Source organism: Hibiscus syriacus, unplaced genomic scaffold, assembly GCF_006381635.1.
Source record: "Hibiscus syriacus cultivar Baekdansim isolate YM2019G1 unplaced genomic scaffold, ASM638163v2 tig00110105_pilon, whole genome shotgun sequence".
NCBI classification, from domain to species: Eukaryota; Viridiplantae; Streptophyta; class Magnoliopsida; order Malvales; family Malvaceae; genus Hibiscus; species Hibiscus syriacus.
In genome coordinates, this window is record NW_024062591.1 from 346,027 (window position 1) to 369,975 (window position 23,949).

Consider the following 23,949-nt stretch of genomic DNA (forward strand, 5'->3'; position numbering starts at 1 on the left):
GGTTAATCTATTATTGAAATTACTAGTAAACTTATCATCAATCTCAATATGAAAAACCTAAAATAATGCAAAAATTTCAAAATAGAAATAAAAAAAAAAACTAACCATCGGTTGATTTTCCATTTATGATGATGTGAGGATTTGACTGTGAATGGTGTGAGGGATTTCGCCGGCGAGGGACGGAAATCTTCAGAGATGGGACGGATTTCGCCGTAGAGAGTGAGAGATGGATGGGACTGAGTGTTGTGATTTTGGGTTTGAGTTATGAGTCGATTACTATGGACGGTTCAGTTTCCGATTTATAAGAAAAAAATTCGTGTTTGGAATTGAAAAAAAATACGCGTTAATACGAATGGCGCTATGTAAATCGCATTGCGATAGTAAGATTCGCATTGCGATTTACGTATTCGCATTGCGATAGTCATAATCGTGTTACGAATCTGGAAACTGATTTGCGATAATGGAGATCGCATTGCGAATTAGCGATCGCATTGCGATTTTGTTGGTCATTTTTGGCAAATCTGGAAAAAGTTGGTTAAAATCGTCTATTGGGATTTTTTGGTTAGTGAGGTTATTTTCTCTAAAAAAATAGCTAAAGAATTTGGGTACGAAATGAAATATTCAGGCCCGACCCGGAATCAACTGCCAATTATGGGTGTTGTTGCCAATGCCAGCCCCCCTAAGATCTTCGCCTTCAAAACCCTAAAAAATTATGCCATCATCACTGGCTGTTCTTTTGTTCCATTACCTTGACGATGGAGAAAACCGGTCAAAATGAACGTGAACCGAAACTAGAAGCGCCGTTGCCGCTTCAACGACCCGCCAGCAGCTCGAAGCCGGTCCCGAAGCGGTTCATCAAGACCAAATCCCTGACACGATCCTCAACGACGCCTCCTCAATGCCGCCATTTCGATTCTTCCTCCCAACTACAATTTCGAAATCCATAAATGCGTTTGGCGCGTCCGCTCTATGGCGCCAAGCGAGTCGCCCTCCAATTCCCCGAAGGTCTCCTGATGTACTCCCTTGTCATCTCCGATATCTCACTTCTTTCGCTGACGTCACACACTGCTTTATCGGCGTCCTTACGGCGCGTGCTGCGTCGACGACCTCTCCGCCGTCGCTCTTGGTGCCGATTTGTTGATTCATTACGGCCATAGCGTGTGGTTGGTTCCGCGACAAAAATTCCTTGCCTTTACGTCTTCGTCGAGATTAAATCAACGTGGACGGTCTCGTCAACACGATTGAACACAAACCTTACTACTTCAAGGAATCAATTGTCCTAGCCGGGACGATCCAGTTTTCCTCTGCGATTAGATCGGCTAAGCCCGAGCTAGAAAAACGAGGATTTAGGGTATTCATTCCTCAGTCAAACCGCTATCAGCTGGTGAAGTTTTAGGCTGCACAGCGCCCAAATCAGTTCCATTGCAAAAGCAAATGAATACGTGGCGGTTTTTGTGGCGGATGGGGAGGTTTCATTTAGAAGCTTTTATGATTGCAAATCCTGGAATCAGAGCTTTCAGATACGACCCTTATTTGGGGAAGTTGTCTTGGAGGAATATGATCACAAGGGAATGAGGGAAACACGGAGGAGGCGATCGAGAAGGCGAAGGGAGCCAAAAGCTGGGGGATCGTGTTGGGGACATTAGGGAGGCAAGGCAATCCTAGGGTTTTGGAGAGGTTGGAAGGTAAAATGAGGGAGAAAGGATTTGACTATTTTGTCATTTTGATGTCGGAAATTAGTCCGACTCGAATTGCATTGTTTGAAGATTCATCGATGCTTGGGTTCAAATTGCTTGCCCTAGCTTTCCATTGATTGGGGTGATGCTTTTGTAACACCTTTACTGACTACATTCGGCAGAGATTGCACTAGGGGATATCCGGATGGTGGGAGAGAGATGGTTGTGGTTCTTGTGGAAATGGATTGAGTTGCAAGGAGAGTAATCATGTTGTGATGGCAACGGAGTAAAGGATTTTTGAAGATTCAGTCGATGCTTGGGTTCAAATTGCTTGCCCTAGGCTTTCCATTGATTGGGGTGATGCTTTTGTAACACCTTTACTGACTACATTCGAGGCAGAGATTGCACTAGGGGAGATATCCGGATGGTGGGAGAGAGATGGTTGTGGTTCTTGTGGAAATGGATTGAGTTGCAAGGAGAGTAAATCATGTTGTGATGGCAACGGAGTAAAGGATTTTCGCGGTGATTATCCCATGGATTATTATGCACAAGACGGTGGGGAATGGAATTCCTCTTACGTGAAAAAGTCAGCTCGTCCTGTGAGGAGAAATGTTGCACCTCCCTCCGGCAACGGTGCTCTCATTTAGTAGCTTGGAGGATTTGGAAACTCTGTACGTGAGCATTGCTAACTCCACTTAAATGCCATTTCTATGTCTAATTTATAAGAGTTTTGAAGTACAAGATCATAGAATGCCTTATACTGCGATACAAATCCCCTATGAGGGTATTCCATTTTTTTCACATGTACTGGGTGTTTTATTTAATGTAATATGAGGTAATCTTTTCTAGTGGATGCTTTTGTTGCTGAATCTTTTTGTTGTCACTTCAAGTTATCCGGGTAGAAAGGAAGCATTTTGGAATCATGGTTCTTTTACTAGATAGTGATGATTTGAATATGTGCACGGAGTATTCCATTTTAGGTATATCGTACTTCAGTTACCAGATCATTTTTTTTTCTTGCTATTTACATCGGTTATCCATACTATATATAAATTGACCGACTGAATTGCTGTCACGAGTATGATATTCGTTCTAGGATTTAAATTATGGGTTCAGATGGATAACAAAGAAACCTTCTATTAGCCATTGGAGACTTCAACCACCGTGCCTTGGCTTCGTCCAGATATACCTGTTTTTGTCATCATGGAAATGTCATCTTCTGTCGTTTTGCACAGTGAAAGAAAAGCGATGTAAATAGCAAGACAAAATTCCTTGTCTCAATGTTTCCGAACAGATCCTTCTTGATAATCAGCATCATACTTAATTATGGAGTTGTATGTAGTTTCATGGATTCCAGCAGCTTCCATTCTAATTAGAGATGGCTGGAAGAGTACTTCAGGGCAACGAACCTCTCTACTCCAATCGTGATTCCTTGCCCATTGGGCAATTCATAGATCTTTTCAATGGCAGAGCCACTCATTGCGGTCTCTGGTTCTTGCTCAAAATCTAGAGCAACATACGCAAGTTTTTCTTACAAGTTACGGATGATTTCTCGTTCTGCAGTTGTGAAGGAGTACCCTCTCTCGGTTAAGATCACAACCACAAGGTCTGACCGGAGAAACAGCATGGAGACGGCAGTCTTTATAAATTGGCACCGTGGCTCACACCATAACCAGAATACAAGACCATACCTTTTTTAATAAATGGGAATCGAGTCAATAGTAGATGAAAGGGAAACAAATCAATCATGCACAACAAAAAGAGATGTTGATGCCAAATATTGAGTTTGCAATGGTCGAAGAAAATGGAGCATCTTTAGATTTTACTCGTGATGATATGAAAGGACCAATGGGTGGATGCCATGTCGGCTAAAAGTTAGGTTGTTGGAGGGTGGCGCATTGGAGTTGTGCCTGTGGCCAATAAAAAAAAAGTAATAGATCGGATCCTAATACATTTACGCTTGTATTTGTTTAAACGAGAAACTTAACATACGTATAATTTGTGCTCATTTCTCCATCAATAATTTATACACTACATGGATTAATCTTCCATGAATCAGTTTTGCAGTAAATCAAAAATGCAAACATACGATAGCATAGCTATGGCATCAAATGTTTTCCACAATCCTCTTTTGTCATCTTCACCCACAGTGCATTCCAACTTACTCTTTTATTGCACTGTATAGACTATATAATTCATGTATCTCGATTCCATCTACCGACTATGGCTCCGTTGATAAGTTACGTTCACAAAATGACACCTCCAAAGTGCCGGAGGTCTCTCACACCACATTCTCAAATGGAGCATGATTGTTCGTAACACTAATACAGAAGTATATATCGAATTACTTACAACAAACTTAGTCGTTCTGAATTCCTGACTCGTAAGGAATTGGTCATGGTCTTATTCCGGTGCATTGCTTCCGAAGAGCTTCCTAGACTAGGATAAGAGCTTGATGAAGGGAGATTCGGATGGTGTGGCTTTGGATGATTTGTATATCTCTATACATTCCTCAAGGTCCGCGTCGCATGTCAAGAGAACCCATTCATCATCATCATCCAAGTATTGAGATCCATTCGGGTGAAATCTTCGATGTTAAACGCTTAGCAATCTCTTGTTGCAAGTCTATAAAACCCCAACTCGGTTGCAAGATGAACAACTATTGTATTACGGGAATGGAGGTCGAGTCTCGAAATTAGGATTTCAACTATTGTATTACGGTTTCGGTTCTTGCAGGTAGCTTTGGCTCCTCTTGATTCAAGGAGTGCAATTCAGCATCAACGAGAACACTCTTTAGTGCTCCACCGGGATCTTCCACTGCCAACCCATCTGCACTACCCAAGGCATTGATACTGACACTACGCTGCTTCGCTCCAGTGGAACAACAGGTACTTGAACCCGAGCTCTGGCTGGATGAAGAAGATGGAGATTTTGAAGCAGCAGCTCCTCGGCCAAACATGCCGCTGTCAAGTTGAGGTTCAGATGGCATAGAAAGGTTACTGATCTTTAACTTTGAAGATGGACCGCTGCTAGAAAAGTTAGGTGAGCGCAGTTTGGGGAAGCTCGAATAGAACGACCCTAGTTGAATGGCTCCCTCAGCACCTTGAACCGAGTCCATCACAAGTTGGAGTTTTCTTAAGGTGTGGTCTACCTTCTTGATTTTCGAGACGGCCATCGAGCGATCCCGTGTTGCCTGCATATCCTTTTCAGAGTAGTCGGGCACACTACAATAGAATAAAATCAGTAAGCAACTTGAACGAACTGGGTACTCTATACTGCTAACGCATGGATGCCAAGACACTTGTTTTCCCATAATTTAAATTTCTGGGGCTATATGATTTTTCCGAAAAATGAGTAGTTAACCTTAATCAACAAGCATTATTTCGTTAAATAGAAATCGAGACATCAGACATGAATACAAGGCTTGTAACTATAATGGAATATTTTCTTACCACCAATACTCTTGGAAGCATCTTTAAGACTCCCTGCAAAGTACTGCCGAAGATCCTGCAAGCTGATCGTCTTCTCCATCTTCTTTCGTCTCTTCTCACATGCTCTTTTACCGGCTAAAATGTGATGCTCACCAGAAAAAGAGTCGCTGCCACCCCCGTTGACACTAGCCTTGGTTCCGGCATTTGGTGAACATGTCCGAAATCTGAAAGTACATGCTTATTGTAGAACTCTACCTGCGTCTTCCCAGTGGTTGTCACCTTGAATTCTTCTTTCGGTTCTTCCTTTGATATTCCCACGAGGCAGAAACACCTTTACCCTTCTTTTGGGCCTCCATCATGTGTGCAATCCATGATGACTCCTCTGGAGAGTTCTCTTTCGATGAAAAATCCTAAATCGAGTTTCTTCTTTGTTTGATCTCAAATCCGAGTCCATTTCCTTAACTGGCAGTATCACTTCTTCTTCAAGCTCTTTGTCCACAATTACGTGCAAGCTCTGGCAAGCCTGTTGCATAAAACTGGACAATGCGTTCAGCATATGCTTTTGTGCTTCGCTGTCACAGCAATCCTTCGGCAAGAATAATTCTAAAACGAATGCAACCGATCCAGTAAAGGTGCTTTGTAGTGGGACAGCTACAGCAGCACGCAATCCGAACATCCTTGCATGGTGAGAGAGAGGATAATTCGTCTTACTGAAGGCAGTTATATCAGTTGCGAAGCATTGCTTGTTTGTTGTGAATGCTCTGCCAACTATTCCTTGGCCTCGGAACAGGTGATGCTCGGAGCAAGCTTCTAGGAAGCCCGAAAGACCTTCATCAGCCACGAAGCAAGCGGAATCCAAGGTGGAAACGCAACGATAAAAGTTCTCGTCAGAATGTCGGCATCCACTTTTACCTTGATTGAGGCACGGTGCCCATGTTAAAGCCAATGGCAGCTTATATCTGTTGCAGATGGATCTTAGAACCTCGACTATGTCAGGCAATGCAGCTTGATAAACTCGTTACAAGTCTGTGAAACCAGAGGAGTTGCTTTGTCTCAGAAAAGAAGACAAAAATTTCGAACAGTTGAAACTATAGGCTTAAGATGCCTTTGTCTTTACCTCAACACCAGGCCGAGTGAAGCCCTGTGAGCTCCTTAGATCAACAGCCTGCGAATAGATACGGTTTATTTAAACCAGAACATGAGGATAGAAGAGGGCCCTATAGGTGACAAGTGAGTAACATTAATAAACAAATACATGACCATTGGCTCTAATGAAAGGTTTTTTCTATGTATTTAATTTACTTTTCTAAAAAATGGAAAGTCAATTACTATATATGGCATGCAACAAAGTTGTTATTATGAAAATGAAGAAAAATGAGAAAAACAATGGACAATTGGTGCATTAAAATACGAAAAATCCGTAATGGAAGACTATGAAGTATGACAGTGGCGCAACACATCACATGCAGCAAGCAATCATAGAATCAGAAAGATGCATAAGCAGACGCAATCTGAATTTAGCAGCTACAAAGATGTCTACGATGCTAAAACGACTCATGAGGTATATTTGAAACTGTCGACCAGCAAACACTCCTGAGTTGTTTAACGGTTAAAGGATCAGAATACCAGATGATAAACGGAGAAGATTATGAAGGAAAAAGAGGAGACCTCAAGAGCTTTGCAGACGTGTTCAAGTTCCGGTGATAATTGATCTTTTGAGTAGTTGTGATGACCTCCACAACACCCAAGCAAGTTCCGTTCCCCCGCTCGAAAACAGGAAGAGCAAGAGATCCACCAACATTGTACTTTTTTGCAAATCTAATACGCGGATATTCATCGCTTCTGAAGAAACGAACATCAGGTGTCCACTCAGGTAACTTCCCTAAAAAGACACGGCCAGGCAACCCAACAGATTCCTTTGAATCCTCCTCGGCTGGGAAGTTGTAGGATTCGGAGACATCTCTAAAGATTTCGAGACTCTTGCAATTCGTATTGAGCGAGTAAGGCTGACCTTCGGTCGTAAGTACATGCTTCCCTCCTCTTTTTACAGGAACCCAGATTTGTATAAGGACATCCGTATCTTTTGTAGATTCCTTCAAATATCCAATAGCCTGCATTAGTCTCTCTTTCACAGATGACAAAGAACCGGATTCCGCCCTTGCTCCTATCCACCATCTATTCCCCAATTCGGTGCCTTGGACTACAAAACTTCCAGGTTGTGGCATCGATGTAGCGTTTCCAACAGCCGACCAGTTTTCCGACTGACTTCGAGAATGGTCCGGAACCATTGTTTCCACCTCTCCTTGATGCAAACTCTGAGAAGGGTCATTCGGATCCGGACCACTAGATGTTGAAGGACCAGGCTGCATAAAGTTGAACCCATCGCTAGTCTCTAACCAGCATCCTTCAAACAGGAGTTCATCCATAAAATCGAAATCCATGGCGGCAGCAGCATCGGAGAAGTTTCCGAATGTAGAATTCGGTGCGAATCCGTCATCGCCTTCCATGTCAAGAAAATGATTTCGGAATTCGTGGGTGACACCAGAGCCTATTATCCTATATTACATTCCAATAGCAAACACTATCATGAACCGAAACAAAGAAGCAGAGTGAAGATGAAAAACAAAAAGAGGAATTTCCAGTAAAGATTCATTTTCCCCGTATCCAAACACCCAAACTGTCCCAAACGCAGAAACACGTCAACCAAACCTAAAACAAATTATCCAACATCAGCTTCCACATGCAATAATCACAGGCTTTGAAACAAACATTATATTAAAGAGCAAAACCCCATTGCTTAAACACTCTTTGCTGATTACAAATTCCAGATTTTACTATTAATAGAAAAGGAGAACAGACAAATAAAGAAGTAAAAACAAAGAAGGAGATGAAAGCAACTCATTTTACAAAGAATGTTTAAGAAAAAAAACCCAGTTTTGGTTCTTTGGCTGTGCACTGTTTGAGTGAAAGTTGCCTTCGTTTTACACCGAAAACAACAAAACACACGGAGAAGCAATTTCAATCACAGTGATTTTATCATCAGTTCTTGATGGTACCTTGGGTTGTACTTTTTATATAAACTACAGATCTCAAGCTATGCGCGTGAAGAATATTCTCTCTGGATGAAAAAAGCATAGGGCCCCGCTTCGAGAGTCAAATAAGATACTCTCATTTCTTAAGATTTAAGATTCCAATGGCAAGAAATTTGATAGTAAAAATTCATTTTTATATTGAAGAAAGTAATAGTAATGTTTAAAGATCCGATTTTATCAACTCCGAATATGATCCGACCACTTGACTCAAAGGATCTTCGGACAGCCTGAAAATCGTTTCCATTTTCATCATTTTTCTTTATATAATTAGTAAACTCCAATCGGAGAAGTTACAGGTGATGGAATCTACAAAGGGTCAGTTGAGGTTTTTATGCAGAAAATAGTTAAAGCTCTTGGCAAAGTGGCTCTCAAGATATCGGGAGGCCATGACCGAGCTCACTCGTCCTGTTTTTGCTCGAGCTGCCGCGTCCGAGAAACTGTGTTAGCATTTAACCATTGAGTTGTAATTTATAAACAAATTAATTATATGTTAAAATGGTTCAAACGAGGAATCCTCCTTGCAGAAGAAAGAGGGTTCCTTAAGTCTGGTTGGTTGAGGAGAACAGTCAGGGCCTACACCTTGTTGCTTTCTCAGGGAACAATTAACATGAAAATTATTTTCTTTCTCAAAGCTTGATGACTTGATAGAGTTGATATAAACAGATTAATGATCATAATTAAGCTGATTATGTAACATGAAAACGATGTTATATTATATTTAATTACTTTGATTAGTCATCGAAAGCGAAAAAAATGGTATCATAATCCATCGTCCAACCAATTACTTCCCTCCACAAGTTTTAGTTGCGACTTCATTCACTAAAAATTGCACGCCCAAAGAAATTATTTTTTAAATTTATTAACCATATGCCCAACTCATTCATCCATCTTAATTGTTTAACCCAAAATTATTTCATTTAAACAATATAATTAATCAGACCAATTAAAATTAATTGATAATTAATAAAATTTTGATTTGTTTTCTAATATTAGTAATTGGTGGATGATTATTGGGGGTTTATACACATTAATCTGATGTGGGTTTGAGTTGGAGATGAAGATGAAGATAAAGATTCCATCAGAATTGAAATAATCTTTACAAATATGTATCAGATGAGCTTAGATCATGATAATTGGTTACATGGTGGCAGTTGAACATTTGAAATTTTCAACTTTAATGTACAATTTTTAATAAACAATCACTTGCTTTATATTTCCCAAGTGATTAAATTAATAATGATATGGATGCCAATTATTATTTTGATAATTATATTTTAAAAGTATTATAATTAATTCGTGACGCTGGAAAAAAATATAAAACGTATTAAAAGTTGAAAAGAGCATCTCAATAATGTAAAGAAAAAAATGATCTTTTCTTAGGTAAATATTCTTCCACTTTACAAACAAAATTGAAGGATTTGCTTCAAACTTTTATATTTCAATTTTAAAGATTCATAATATTATGCAAATTTAATTAAGTGTATCATTCTTACTTTTAGTGATCGGCAACCACATTTGATTGTATCAACTGTTCATCTTTGTTCATTCATATGTTTTAGGTCATGGGTTGTAGACTCGTTAGGAACACTTCTCTTCTTTCTTCTAGAGTTCCCGTTTCCCTTCCCTCTAGCTAAGATTAAAATTAGATTTAGAATTTATAAAAAGAACCTTCTACTCATCATATTCTTTGCCAGGTTCCAAGGGCGTTGAATTGAATGATTTTTTTTTTTTGGAAGAGCTTAAACTAGAATTATACAGATAAACCAAAAGAGGGCTCACTTGCACACCCAGCCTAGTCAGCCCTATCCGGTCAGGCCCAAGCTTGGTTTTAGATTTCGCCCGAATAAAAAATTATAATTTAATATATATTTGAATTTATTTTATAAAATATTAATAATATAAAAGTACATTTTTATTATGAAATAAAAAATTAAAACTGAAACTATTATTCAACAATTCATTTGGACCAACAGGAATACATTATCAACTATATCACTCACTATACAGAATAATTCTAATCCTACATTACACAAATCCATTTAAGAGCAGAGATGGCCGATAAAAGAATTTCCAAATATTCATAGACTTAAACTCAAATCCAAAGCTATGGCTGGAGAATAATATGAGGAAGAAGATGAATCATTGTCAACATGTCCAGCAGCAGGCAAGTTCAGGTCCAAACTGCTGCAAAGGTTCGGCCCTCGGTTCAAAGGCAGCTCATCGGCTTTCTCCCAGTGGCACCTTTTGTGCCCACCAAGGCTTGACCACTAGAGAAAACCCTCAAACAAATGCTGCACTTGTGGCCCAGAAACATCATCAACTTATTCTCGTTTTCTTCCACATTTTCTCTCTCTAATCTGCAGTCGTCTATGCTGTGATCTTCGACCTCGTAGCCGTCGCTTCTCGTTATCGCGAAACAACCTTTTACATTCTTGTGGCTCGCCCTGTGGCCACCCAACGCTTGGTGGGATCCAAAAACCTTCTTGCAACTCGAGCATTTGAACCGGAAGTTGGCAGGGTTTGATCCAAAAGCGTCGGTTTCTTGAACCCCGGGTTGATAACTAGCGGCAATGGTACCGTTAGCCAACATCAACAAGGACACTGCAATAACATGATCCTCCTCAGTCATCAAGGCCTCAGAGTTATTGGTCTGCTTGATGGGGGAAACCAGACGACGATAATTTGGAGGGGGGTTGATTCCACGCCATTGTCGCTCGGGGTGACACCGCATGTGTCCAAAAAGTGCTTTCCATGACCAGAATTTCTTCCCACACTCGCTACACGGCGGAGTGATCTTCGGTGCAGCAGGGTCGGGTTTTTTGATATATTTAGGCCTGGAAACGGGAGTGGAACAGGTCGGAAATTGACCGGTGTCGATCTTCATCAATTTGGTCCGTTTCTTCCGGTGATCCGGATCATATTTCACTGCACTACCCGACCAAGAAGGCAAGTCCAGGATGGTACGTGGGGTAGTAGAAGGGGGGAATCGAAACCCCGCATCATCGGAACCAATGTTTTCGTTCATTCTCGAGACAAAAGCAGAAGGGACGAAGCCAGAAGAAACAATGAAGAATTGAAAGAGAAAAAAAAGAAAGTAAGACGTGGTGGAAGTGTTGCTTTTGTATGAAATGTCGTGTCAGCAGTTACTAGAAGATTAAGAGGGACAGGTTAGTTTTTGAAATTGGGCGGTTTTTTTCAGTTAGATGTTGGAAACATGGGGGTGGTTACCTAGGCCTTAGCCAATTACCCTGTATTATGCTTCAGTGCATTTATAAATAATATCACTAATATATATATATATATATATATATATATATATATATATTTCAATATATTTGTTCTTCAAAATAATATATCAAAGAGAAAAAACAGACAAGGGTTAGTAGCAGCAACTCAAAGGATCATTTCACACCATATGTGAAATACAGTTTCGAAGTCGATACGATCCTTAAGCTTTTGCCCAGGAAAAAACATGTAATTGCAAGTTTAAAAACTACAGTGAATTATCGCATTAGCCTGCGAATGCAGAGAAACTAGGGAGGAAGGAAAATCTGAACAAGATCTGCACGTTTGTGCGACGGCTTTCTATTACAACTTACAACACTCGAAACCTTGGAGATCGCCTTTTATTTGTATGATTGGTCCGGTTGATTGGAGGGTTGTGCTTTAGCCACCTTCATAGTTTTTCCCAGGACATTTAAAACGGAAGAACGCTGCAACTCTTTCGCTGTGACAACGGGGAAGGAAAAAATGTTAAGAGTTAAATTCCTGCTGAACCATAAAACGAAATATTTAACGCCACTAATTTCATGCCTTAAACCATTTTCCGGATAAATTACCAGCACTCCGATGATGGTTTGTTATTATTTATAAACATGGTAAATCTATACATGCATATAGATACACACAACACACGGATAAATTACCTTCCTCCAGTGAGAGCTGAATTGATCTTTTTTCGAGTTCAACAGCCTCTTTACTTAGTTTAACTGCAGAAAGCGATCGAAGCACTGACAACACAACACCAAACAACTTTATAAGTATTGCAAGAGTTTTAAGATCAGAGTCTATATTGGTAAGAATGATTCACTAAGCAAATAGACATACTCTGAGCGTAATCCTCTAAATCGGACTGGTCCAGGTTTTTCAATAGCATCTGCAATTGATAATACCATTCTTCAGAGTGAAGCTTTATAGTTCCCTTTGGACTATCCAATCCAGAGGCAGCAGAAACGACTGTATGCTGATTGGATTCTAAAGGTGCTAATCCAGTAGCAGGCTTTCCGGGAGGTAAGGCATGGAAGGTTTGCATGACGAACTTGTCGAAGATGCCATCGAGAGTGGTGCAAATGCCTGAAAACAAGAACCTTTAGGCTCCTTTATTTCGGGATTTGTTGGTTAATTCCCTCTTGATTAGCATGCCTAGGCCGTTGGCAATTATTCATGCCGCTAGAGTTGAAAGCACAGTTCTTCCCTAATTCAGCTTCGGATATTCTACGGACATAGACAAGATGCCCGTTTATAGAACTAGTGCTTGGTGATTGGCAGTGCGAAGGACTAACAGGGCATTCGGGAGATGGTCTCCAGAAACCTTAGTAGGATCAGTAGCTGGTCCTCTGTCTTTAGAAATCGAAGAGCTTCCCGTAGAGTAAGGCACAGTTCTATGTTCGTTCTGCAGATCTCTCAATGGCGTCTTCTTTGCACCAACTGGAGGTTGTTTATCGCATGTGGCTGAATTATTTTCAGGATTCCACAGTCGTATTCACTGATTTTGGATAATATAGTTTGTTGACCCAGCTGGTGATTTTTTATTCTGGTAACAAGAAGACCAAGGTCATGATAACATAAACCAAATTAAAACGAATGAGGAAGTTCTTAAACTAAAGAAGGAACAAGAGATTGTTGGAGATATAATTTTCCAACCCGAATGACCAAATATAGCTTTTTCGTGGAATCTAATGCAGACTGCTTTCCATAATTGACCAGCAAGAACCCAGACTACTAAATATATTAACATTAGCCTTTGGCTTAAACCGAAAATAACAATTAAATGAAACTAAGCACCCTAAATCTGTAACCATTACCCAATAGTAGATCACAAAGGAAATTTTATCGGATTCATGAAAGCCAAGCAAAAATGGCATAAATACTAGCTACAAGAGACACATATATTTGTCAGCCATTAATTCACAAACAAATAGGTGGTAATACGACTACCACATATGACCAACAATGTTCTAAATTGGAAAATAAGAAAATCCTAAGAACCGAATTCTAAAGAGACTGAAACTTGTTTATCAAATACAGCATTTACCTCTTGAACCTTCTCTTCATGTTTGGGAAAGTGTAAGATAGCAATAATACACAATAGCCATTTAAAACATTACAAAATAACAAAATTTATTGATGATTTTCACTAGCTATAGAGTTTTCATGCAAGGAGTTTGACCTTAGGCAGAAAATGTCTCAAGGGAAGTGAATAGTCAACAGTTCTGGGATCTCTTCCGGTTTGTAGTTATGGACGAATATCATGGCAATTCAATACTAAGGATCAAGGAAAACGACCTACGTCCCATAAAGTGTAGGCCTCTGGTTGTGTTTCCTCCCAGATTAGTGCTAATAAAACCCATAAAATTTTCTTTGCAGAATACACATATTGTTTCCGTCTGGGAAGATAATGAAAGGTAAATGTTTGGAACAAAAGGCATGCTAACAATATCAAGATACCACCCCCTCACCCTTCTCAAATTTGAAATAGTTTTATCTGATCATTAGCAACCACCAAAAGTGGATAAGTTATTGCTAGGGTCGTAAACTAAAACGAAATTAATGTTTTAAAAAGTGAAACTCATATCATTTGAGAATAACATTACTTTTAAACATTTACATTTACAAATAATCCTCATGTTTGGAATCAACACACACACGGCCACGCGCGCGCACACATATAGTTCAATTCTAAACAATCAAACTACAGATTTCCAATAAGCTCCATAACATTCTGCGAAATTCATTGAAAAATATCTAGGTACACTAAGAAATAGGGAATGCAATATGACCAGATACATACACTCTCCATGCATTTTAAGTTTAATTTACTCTTTCGTGGAAACAAGATACAAATTTGGTATCACAAGATATAATAAATTAGGTTAATTTCACTAGAAATCAAACAAAGAACATTTAGCTCAACAAACGTCAGAATTAAAGGTCATACCAATTTAAAAAAAAATTAACAGAAGGAAATAAAAACTAAAAATGCAAAGACATGATAAATTGCATAAAATACAAAGGCCCAGTGTCAATGGTGCTTAATTTAACACAAATTAATCAGCTTTTCGGGACATGGGTTCTGAAAAATGCATTCAAGGAACGATACCCATTGAATCAGAATGCAGAAATCAGCAGAAAAAATCGAAATATTCATGCAAGGTATCAAAGTTGATCATATTCAAAACACTCAATATTACCTAAAAAAATTAAAAGGTAAGGATTAAGGAAAATGAACCGCAGAAAAATAAAAATAAGAATAAAATATTGAATCAAAACAAAGGCAGAAAATACATTTAACTTATCTCATTTAAGACTTGCAGAAGTAAAGAAAAATAAGAGCGAAAGATCGGTATCAGGAGCAAGGGAACTTCGCCTTTAACGAAGTAGTTTTATTTACCGTTTAGACCTTTTAATTTTTAGTTTCCAAGGGAATATTTATTTTGGCACCCTAATCTTTTGAATATTTATATTTCCCCTAAACTTTACCATTCTTTATATAAGTATTCATGTTCAACTAGATTCATATATGTGTCGGATATTATGAGAGTGGAATTTAGTTTTTCCCACTTTGTTTTGGTCCGGTCTTAAAGTAGATTAACGCATGAAAGGAGTAACCATATTTATGTTGTTGTAACAAGAAAACAATAATCCTATATGTACATAAGCAAGTGATTGGGCGACAGATTGAATGACGCAATTCCGAGTAGGCATAAGCAATATCAACAAGTTGTCGGCTATATCATCATCACCATCGTCACTGCGTTTACTTGCTCATTAAACATGCGCAACTGTATCTGTAATCTGTAGTTGGTTACCGGGCCAAATCAACTAATCTTACACGAGAGTTGTTGGTCGAATTTAGAAGCATGGAGATTTTGTGAGGCATTACTGCCCGACAAGTCTCTCAACTGCAGCATGGACGTTTCCAGCAGTAGCAGGTAGTGCTCTGATGTTCTCTTCTGTATAGTTGAAACCAGTTTCTCGTCTTCTCGGGGAACTGGAAAACCTTGCCGATAAGGAAGTAGAGGGTAGCACCGTGTTTCCAAAGATTCTTCCAATGGCGAAAGTATATCTTGCAGATAAAAAAATACAATCAACCGTAAGTTGGATACGAGTACATGAACTTGTCAAAATATATAACATGATTTATTATCATTTCAAGAATACAGTAGCATTCTGTGTTCAAAACTTTCTGAGCAACGATTTCTAGACAACCTTGAAACACGGACATCAACTCAAAAATAGAAGAGCAAAGATGTCCCAAATTCCCTTCCATGCAACTCGGTTCTTGTTGAATAACTAGTGAAGAAACACAGAATACTTGTATATTGAATAGAGAATGAATGCAATACATGGTTTACAACTCCTCTGCTATTTATATACAGCTCTCCATAGTTGTTATAGTCTTAACAGACTTTGTAACTACACATTAACAACCTCAACTAAACATTAACAGCCTTAATTGCTAGCAAACTTCTAGAATCACTAAACAACATGCACTAGAGCTCTAGCCACATAAGAGTACTAACTCATTATGCTAGCATTTCCCTCTACTTCTTCTATTCTTCTAACATTGAACACACTATTATAGCAAGCTCTAAAAACAAATTACAACTAATTTTTGACATTCAACCTTCTTGATGAAAAGATGAACAATTGAATCGAAAGTGCAATGCTTCCTTCCGTTCACTTTGAATCGAAAGTGCCGATGCTTCCTTTCGTTCTTCTTGAATCGAAAGTGTCGATGATTCCTTTCGTTCACTTTGAATCGAAAGTGCCGACGCTTCCTTTCGTTCTTCTTGAATCACCTTCATTTCTTTCTTCTTTATCCTCTTTTACAAGGTTCCTTGACATACCTTTTTTCCCTAATCAAGAGTTAAAGTTGTCCACCTAGAATTCTTTGTAGAATCCATACAAACTCCTGTTTGAGCTAACAAAGCCCATGTTCCATAATAGTAACAGCTATATATCACTAAAAAATCACGCCTAGTAACATCTAAATTACAACGATCTTGATATGAGATAATCGAGCTTTGCCATCATCAAGCATCCAACGCAACACCGGAGCTCCTGCAACATTCTTTCAGCATGTCCTTGTAGAACTGGCATTTGATAATGTCACTTCCATAGTTGGTCAGACTATCACTTAGAGCTTTGGATTGACCGCCACAAGCATCCGAGTTCACAAGATTGTTCGTGTTTGGTGCGGGAGCAGCAGAGGCAACTGGTTCTAATGAAGCAACAGTCTCGTGTTTGATGACACGAGGGCCAACAATGGCATCAGCTACCCTGTGAGCCATAGCAGTTCCAACACCCCATCCAATACCATCTACGATTGCAGCCCCAAATCCATTTCCCTTTTGCACAGGTGTCGGGGGAGGGGCAGAACTAGCAGGCTTTAAAGGAGCATTGTTCGCTGGCGCACAAGCAGTAGGACGTGGGACTGACCTTCCTCCTGAGCTTCGACCAGGCATCGTTTGGAGATTGCAAATTATAGGAATTTGACTTGTTAAAGGCTTGAACGATAAACAAGAGAAAACAAATATCGCAGGCTTTTCATCTAACAGTGTCCGGGTAGTTGCAACCGGTACCCGAGGTGGCAATGAAGGAAACGAGCAATCAATAGCTTGGTCGCAAGGTTTACGGGCATCTTCCTCGGTTGTAACTCTAACAGGCTTTTCATCAAACAGTTTCTGAGCAGTTACATTCGGTGAATAAGAAGGTAGTGAAGGATGCGAGCCATCAAGAGCTTGGAGGCAAGGTACTGTACGTGCATCTTCTTTACAAAGCAAGACTTCATTTTCCTCTTCCTCGTCCTCCGCATTCGTTAAATACAAAGGAAGGGGTAATGCGTCAGAAGCTTTGGCGGTGGAAACGGAAGCTAGCGGCAACCGAGAAGGAGGAGGACGAACTCCATGCAGCGACTGTGAATCAGCAACAACCATGAACACAGAAACTTCTTGCAGCAGAAACGATCTCTCCAGGACTTATGGCGATTGATACCATGTTGAATAACTAGTCAAGAAACACATAATACTTGTATATTGAATAGAGAATGAATGCAATACATGGTTTACAACTCCTCTGCTATTTATATACAGCTCTCCATAGTTGTTATAGTCTTAACAGACTTTGTAACTACACATTAACAACCTCAACTAAACATTAGCAGCCTTAATTGCTAGCAAACTTCTAGAATCACTAAACAGCATGCACTAGAGCTCGAGCCACATAAGAGTACTAACTCATTATGCTAACAGCTCTTAATTGTATGAGATGGCCAGGCCCTAAATAAACATTATACAACAAGACATCTATTACACTACATCTCCAGTTTCCAAAAGTGCCCTGCATAATCAACTGGCTCAGTTGATATTATACCGACCAACAGTGATATTATCACGATTATTCATCTAAGCTTTAATCCTTTGTAACCCATATCCCCTAATATGATATCCACCATAAATCTAATATCCATTTGTAGCAAGTCGCAACCGTCCTTCGGGTGAGTCCGGAATTGGGCTTCGACTTAAATAAAACACGTTAGAGCCACCACCAATCATTTTGAAAAAATATTTAGGTCGATCGGACACCTTAATTTATCATCTTATCTGATCTGCGTTTTATCAGAAATATGCCGGATTCGGGAGTCGGTTACAATCAAGGAATGATTAGCACCCTTGAACTGTCCTTTTGGTATCATTTTAATTTATCGGTTGTCTTAATTGTGAAAATTAAAATTAAAATTTAAAGATTCGATTCGAATTACTTACCTCTGATCGATAAAAATATTGCCTCTATAAAAAAGGGTTTCAAAACTGAAGTTAACTAAAAAAGGTATCATGAGGGTTAGAATAAAAAAATAAAAATTAAATTAAATTAAATAAAAGTTTAATTAAAAGAAAAAAATAACATTCAAATTAAAAGGGTTACACCACAAAGAGTTTAAAATTAAGGACCAAATTGATATTATTTGAAAGCTGCAAGAAATAATATATAGTTAGGAGGGGTTAATTTATAAAATATAAGAACTTTAAACAGAGATTAAATCGAAAAAATTCAAAATTTAGGGGCAAAATTACAATAGGTGACCAAAACCCAAAAAATCCTCACATTTCAACCATTCCCTAAAACACTCTCCTTCCCCCTCATATGAGACTCTCTCGACTTCCCTTGGTCGGTCTAAAACCGACCACCTCTCGACAAAACATAACCGCCCGGACCACACTCCGGCCACGGCCCCCGGTAGCCGGAAAAATCCAAACTACTCTAAAAATTTCCCTTCGACAAATCAACACCGAAATCAAACCCCGAATTCCCTATAAAGTCCCCAAACGGCATAGATTTAACAAATAACTTTTGGGTTTTACCTTTCCAGTGAGCTCCTTTGGTTTTCGACGCCCTTTGGTCTCCTCGCAACCGTGCTTTCCTCCGCTTAGCAGAACCGAGACTTCACGCTTGATTTTTTTGTTTTTTTTTCGGTAGTATGCCGAACGATTTTGAGCTTTTTAATGCTTTGCTTTCTTTGGTTATTTTGATGTTTGGTTTCTCCGGTGCTACTGCTTTGCTTTTCTTTGTTGTGGTTACTGTTTTTCTATGGTTTCTCTATTTTGCTTGGATTTCTTGGCTTGCTCTGCCTTCTCCCTGTTGCTGTGTCCGACGTGGTATTTATATAGCCCTCCGATGGGGCTGTTTCTGGCTTTGGCGGGGTTGATCCCCTCGTCCCTGATTTGCTCAAGTTTATTGTTATTGACCGGCTAAACGGGATGATGCAATCCCGATTTAGTCGGGGCTCCTTTGCATGGTCGATTATCGACGCTTTTCTCGGCTTCGATCGTTTCGTTGGTGCGTGACCGTTGTTTAGCCGGTGGGTTTCTGTCGGGTTTCTCGATCTGCCGTTGGATCGTTTTGACCAGATCCAACGGCTACTACTCATGTGTGGCTCGAGTACTAGGATTGAAACCTTAACTATCTTCAATCTGGGTCGTTGATCTGTCCTCGATCTATCGACTGTGAACTATGCAACACCCTTTGTTAAGTGTAAAACCCTAACCCACTGGATTTGCTTGCTGGCTTGGACCTCAGGGTTTGCTTACTGGATCAGGCTAGTATTACCCGGCTGGGCCTCATTTTGGACGCAAATAGACTCTTTGTTGAACTTGGACCTAAACCAAAATAAAAAATAATAAATAAATAAATAAAATAAAATAAGTATATTATAAAATATTTATATAGAATATATACATATTCTATATATATATATATATATATATAAAGCCGGTGGGTCGATATCTCAATGATGCACTACAATACAAAAATAATGGCATATTATAAACAAATTATTTAATAAATAAAGTAAAATAATAAAATATAAATATATAAATCTATTAATTTCATATGTTGATAAATAATAATAATATTTATTTTTTATTTAAAATTTATACAAAATGTAGATGTGGTCCAAACAATGCACGATAAAGTAGATAAATGCGGTCCAATCTATTGTTGATTTCCTTTCAAATAAAGTAGATAAATGTGGTCCAAGCAATGCACATAATAAGAGTGATTATAAATTTAGATTTTAATATAATTATTTTATATTTGATATATTAATTAATTAAAATTTTAATTTACTTTCACTAAAAGTTCATACGATTGGTTTGACTTTATTAATATACTGCTTAACAAAGATATAATGCATGTTCCAATAGGTGTATATGTTGCATAAAACTACGTATATTAGTTGTAATATTCCTGCTTGTAGAGGGACAGTTCACAATGGATCAACATGTTTCAACACATATTACGTAAGAGTTGAAATTGTTGAAGACTTGTCAATGTTGTTTCAATAGATATTTTACTTACGTGAGAATTGAAGTAATTGAAGACATAAAGACCAATATCCATACGTTATTTATGTCATACGGGAGATTGTTACAAATTAAATCGAATTATAATTGGTAATTAAATTGAATTTTATTTTATTTATAATGGATAAAGATTACTTGAGATTGAGTTTATTTAGTTATGAATTCTTACGGGGTAGAGATTTTTGGTGACCAAATTTATTTTCTCTATAAATAAAGAATATGTCATAATCTTTAGAATTATAGGAGAAATTTTAGAGATGTAATTTTGAGGGTTTATATTGTAAATATGAGTTTTACATGGATATTAAAAAAGTATTTTATTATACACATACATATATATATATATATATAGAGAGAGAGAGAGAGAGAGAGTTTTGAGACACATGATATATTACGTTTTTGTACTCTTCACAATCTTTAAATTTATAATAATTTTTTTTAAACGTAAAAGTAGACAAAACATAATCAAATCAAATTATATCTTTTACACATATGTTATTCATATTTTTCTTAATTTCTTTATGTGTTTTATGTTTATAAATTTTAATATGCTTATTAAGAGAGATTTTTTTCAAAGTAATTAGAGTTTTCACACTAAGTGATCACTAACGGGAACTTCATGCATATAAGAGGGTGACTACAACTTGTTTATGAGGAATTGATGTAGACATATAATTAATTACTGTACGTTAAATAAAACAATTTTATTTGTGTATAATTACCTATTTGTTGTTGCCAATGCTATCAATCAATAACCATCCCATTGGACCACTAAATCACTAATGACAATAATTGCACATACAACAACTACTTTATTAATCTGCACGTGGCTTCATCAACTTATTTATCACAAAGAAACTAAAAGCTAATATTTTTTTACCCCAATTGAATAAAACTTACATGCATAAAAGATAAAGGAGCCCATATGTCAATCATGACGATTCCCATCGTTTTTAATTTTACTAGAGGGTATAAACTACATGTATAGTCATTTTTAAAATAAAAAAAAATACATAATTAGGGATTATATTATGCAAGTAAAAACTCGTCTTTTAGCATACACATTAGGTGAATCAGCAATTAGGCGCCCATATGTTAATCATGATTTCCATCTTTTTAGAAAAGTAGATACTCATTTTTACTTTAATCGAATAAATATTTGATAGAATTATATATAATGTTACACATCATGAGTAAATTAGATTATAATACTTAATTGACAATAAATTTAATTATAAAATTTTATAAAAAATATTATTATCTATTTTATTAACAATACACAATAATATATTCCTCAAATATCAATCATCCAATAAAACATACCTTGTTATGGGAGTGACAATAATATATTTCTATTCCGGTAAGCCTTATTTTTGTGGTACGGAGGTCTTTAAGAAATCTAGCATACCTTGTTATTTTTCGGATTACGTCAAGGAAGGGTATGCTGATTTCAACTTTTCGGAACACCTCCGGAATTTCCTTCTCTTTAGCTTGTTTTCTCTTTTTACTAACCTGAAAGGAAAAGGTGGCGTAGTTTCATAGGGAGATGGTGTCGGATTAGGCTTTGAAACTTTTTCCTTCTTTCTCTGGGGATTTGCGTCAATCCTCTTTTCCTTAGGAGGGTTTGCGCCAACTGCTTGTTCTTCTACTTGGGATTTCGATTTTTCTTTACTCCTTTTTGGATTTGCATCAACATCCTTTGGGACTGGTTGTTTGACAATGGTACCACTTCGGAGAGTGATGACACTAACATTTTCTCTTGGATTTGACTCCGTTTGAGAAGGTAACTTTCCTTGTGATTCTAATCTTCCCACGGTTTGAACCAGTTGGCTCAATTGTTTATCCAATTCTTGTAGATGGGCCTCGGTTTGATTTTGAATTTTTTCTCGGGACAAGGCCAAACCCTCAACAATATATTCTAAAGAGGACTTTGTGGTTGAAACGTTTGTGAGGCCCTTTGCTGATAGGCTTGATTCTGCCTTGTATTTTGCCCATAACTCAGATTTGGATGGTCTCTCTATCCCAGATTATAAGTATTGGAGTATGGGTTATAGGGTCTCTGAGAGGTCCCGGAAAGTTCCCTACAACATTTGCTTCTGCGCCAACTTCCTCCTGAAGCATTGGACAACAGTCTGTCGGATGACCTGACATTGTGCATATTCCGCATACTTTTGTTGATCCAATTTTTCCTGCAACCAAAGAATTAACTACACTTGTTAATTTATCAATTTTGTTTTCTAAGGAAATAGTACTTATCTTATGAACTCGTCGGCTGGGTTCACTTGAAGTGCCAAACTATTGAGAGTTGGCAGCCATCGTCGAAATTAATTCCCTTGCTGCTGCTAGTGTTTTGTTCACAAAAGCTCCTCCACTAGCAGCGTCTATAGTTTTCATCTCATTTGGAAGCAGCCATTCATAGAAATATTAGAGGAGTGTTTGCTCGGATAACCCGTGTTGTGGACAACTTGCACAAAGTTTTTTACACTCCCAGTAATCGTAAAGTGATTCTCCATCTTTCTGTCTTATTCCCAAAATGCTTCTCCTTAATTCACTTGCTTTTGCTGCTGGGAAAAACATATCAAGAAAAGTTCTAGTTAAATTAGTCCGAGTATTTATAGAATTAAGAGGTAAATAAAATAGTCATTCTTTAGCACCGGATAAAGAAAAAGGGAAAGCCCGTAGTTTTATTTGGTATTCAGATACTCCCTGAGGTTTCATGCTTGAACAGACCATATGAAACTCTGTGAGATGTTTGTGTGGAATTTCATTGGGAAGCCCATGGAATATAGGAAGAAAATGAATAAGGCTCATTTTCAGAGTAAACAGAGTTGTACCTTGAGGAAAAGTGATGCAGAGAGGCTGTTGTACGGTAGGTGCCGCAGCTAACTGTCGAATCGTCTGATCTGCCATTGGTTATGGCGTGTTCTCTGCACCTAGTGTATCTTCGGTTATCGGTTCTTTGTTTGTATCAAAAGACTGTATTTAATTATGGATCTGAATGCTCCAGTTGTTCATGTTGTCATTTCCTTCTTTTTTCTCGAAGCGTTTTTGCGTGAATTCATCTGGATCGAGCTTCGATTTCTGGATCAAATTCTACCAAATTACCTGGATTACTTATGGTCATAAATAAAAAAGAAACAACTTTATCAGTTACTTTAGCCGAAGTCCCTGGCGACAACGCCAATTTTGACAGGTGTCGTTTTACTGTCAAAATAATTTCGGCTCCTTAAGAATAAATAAACAAAGAGAGAGAGAGAGAGAGAGTAGAACAGAGAAGCAGGGTCGGTCCACAAGAATTTGGTGTTTCTGATGAAGTGGACTTTACTATTTAGAAAATGATGAGATAAGGTAGAGTTTTGAATGTGATTAAATAGGGGTTTAAAAGTTGTTTTTAAAATAAAAGATAAGAATTAAATGTTATTCATATTCTTGTTAATTTCTTTCAGTGTTTTATGTTTATAAATTTTAATATGCTTATTAAGAGAGATTTTTATCAGAGTAATTACAGTTTTATACTTATCCATTCACACCAAGTGTTCACTAAATAGAGCAACGAGAACTTCATGCATATAAGAGGGTGACTACAACTTGCATTATGAGGAATTGA

The 23,949-nt window shown here is 38.0% G+C and overlaps 1 protein-coding gene and 3 pseudogenes across 1 annotated transcript; 1 reads left to right on the plus strand and 3 right to left on the minus strand.

Annotated features, from left to right (window-relative positions):
* The first annotated feature begins 722 nt into the window (after positions 1 to 722).
* LOC120214685 lies at positions 723 to 2,506 on the plus strand (annotated as a pseudogene).
* Positions 2,507 to 3,704: 1,198 nt separating this feature from the next.
* On the minus strand, positions 3,705 to 7,648 carry LOC120214741 (annotated as a pseudogene).
* Positions 7,649 to 10,277: 2,629 nt separating this feature from the next.
* Positions 10,278 to 14,737, minus strand: LOC120214740 (annotated as a pseudogene).
* Positions 14,738 to 16,514: 1,777 nt separating this feature from the next.
* LOC120214698 (coiled-coil-helix-coiled-coil-helix domain-containing protein 10, mitochondrial-like) lies at positions 16,515 to 16,950 on the minus strand. The gene has a single exon (XM_039212523.1). The coding sequence runs from the start codon at positions 16,944 to 16,946 to the stop codon at positions 16,515 to 16,517; it is 432 nt and encodes a 143-aa protein (XP_039068454.1). The 5' UTR covers positions 16,947 to 16,950.
* Between the last annotated feature and the right edge of the window lie 6,999 nt (positions 16,951 to 23,949).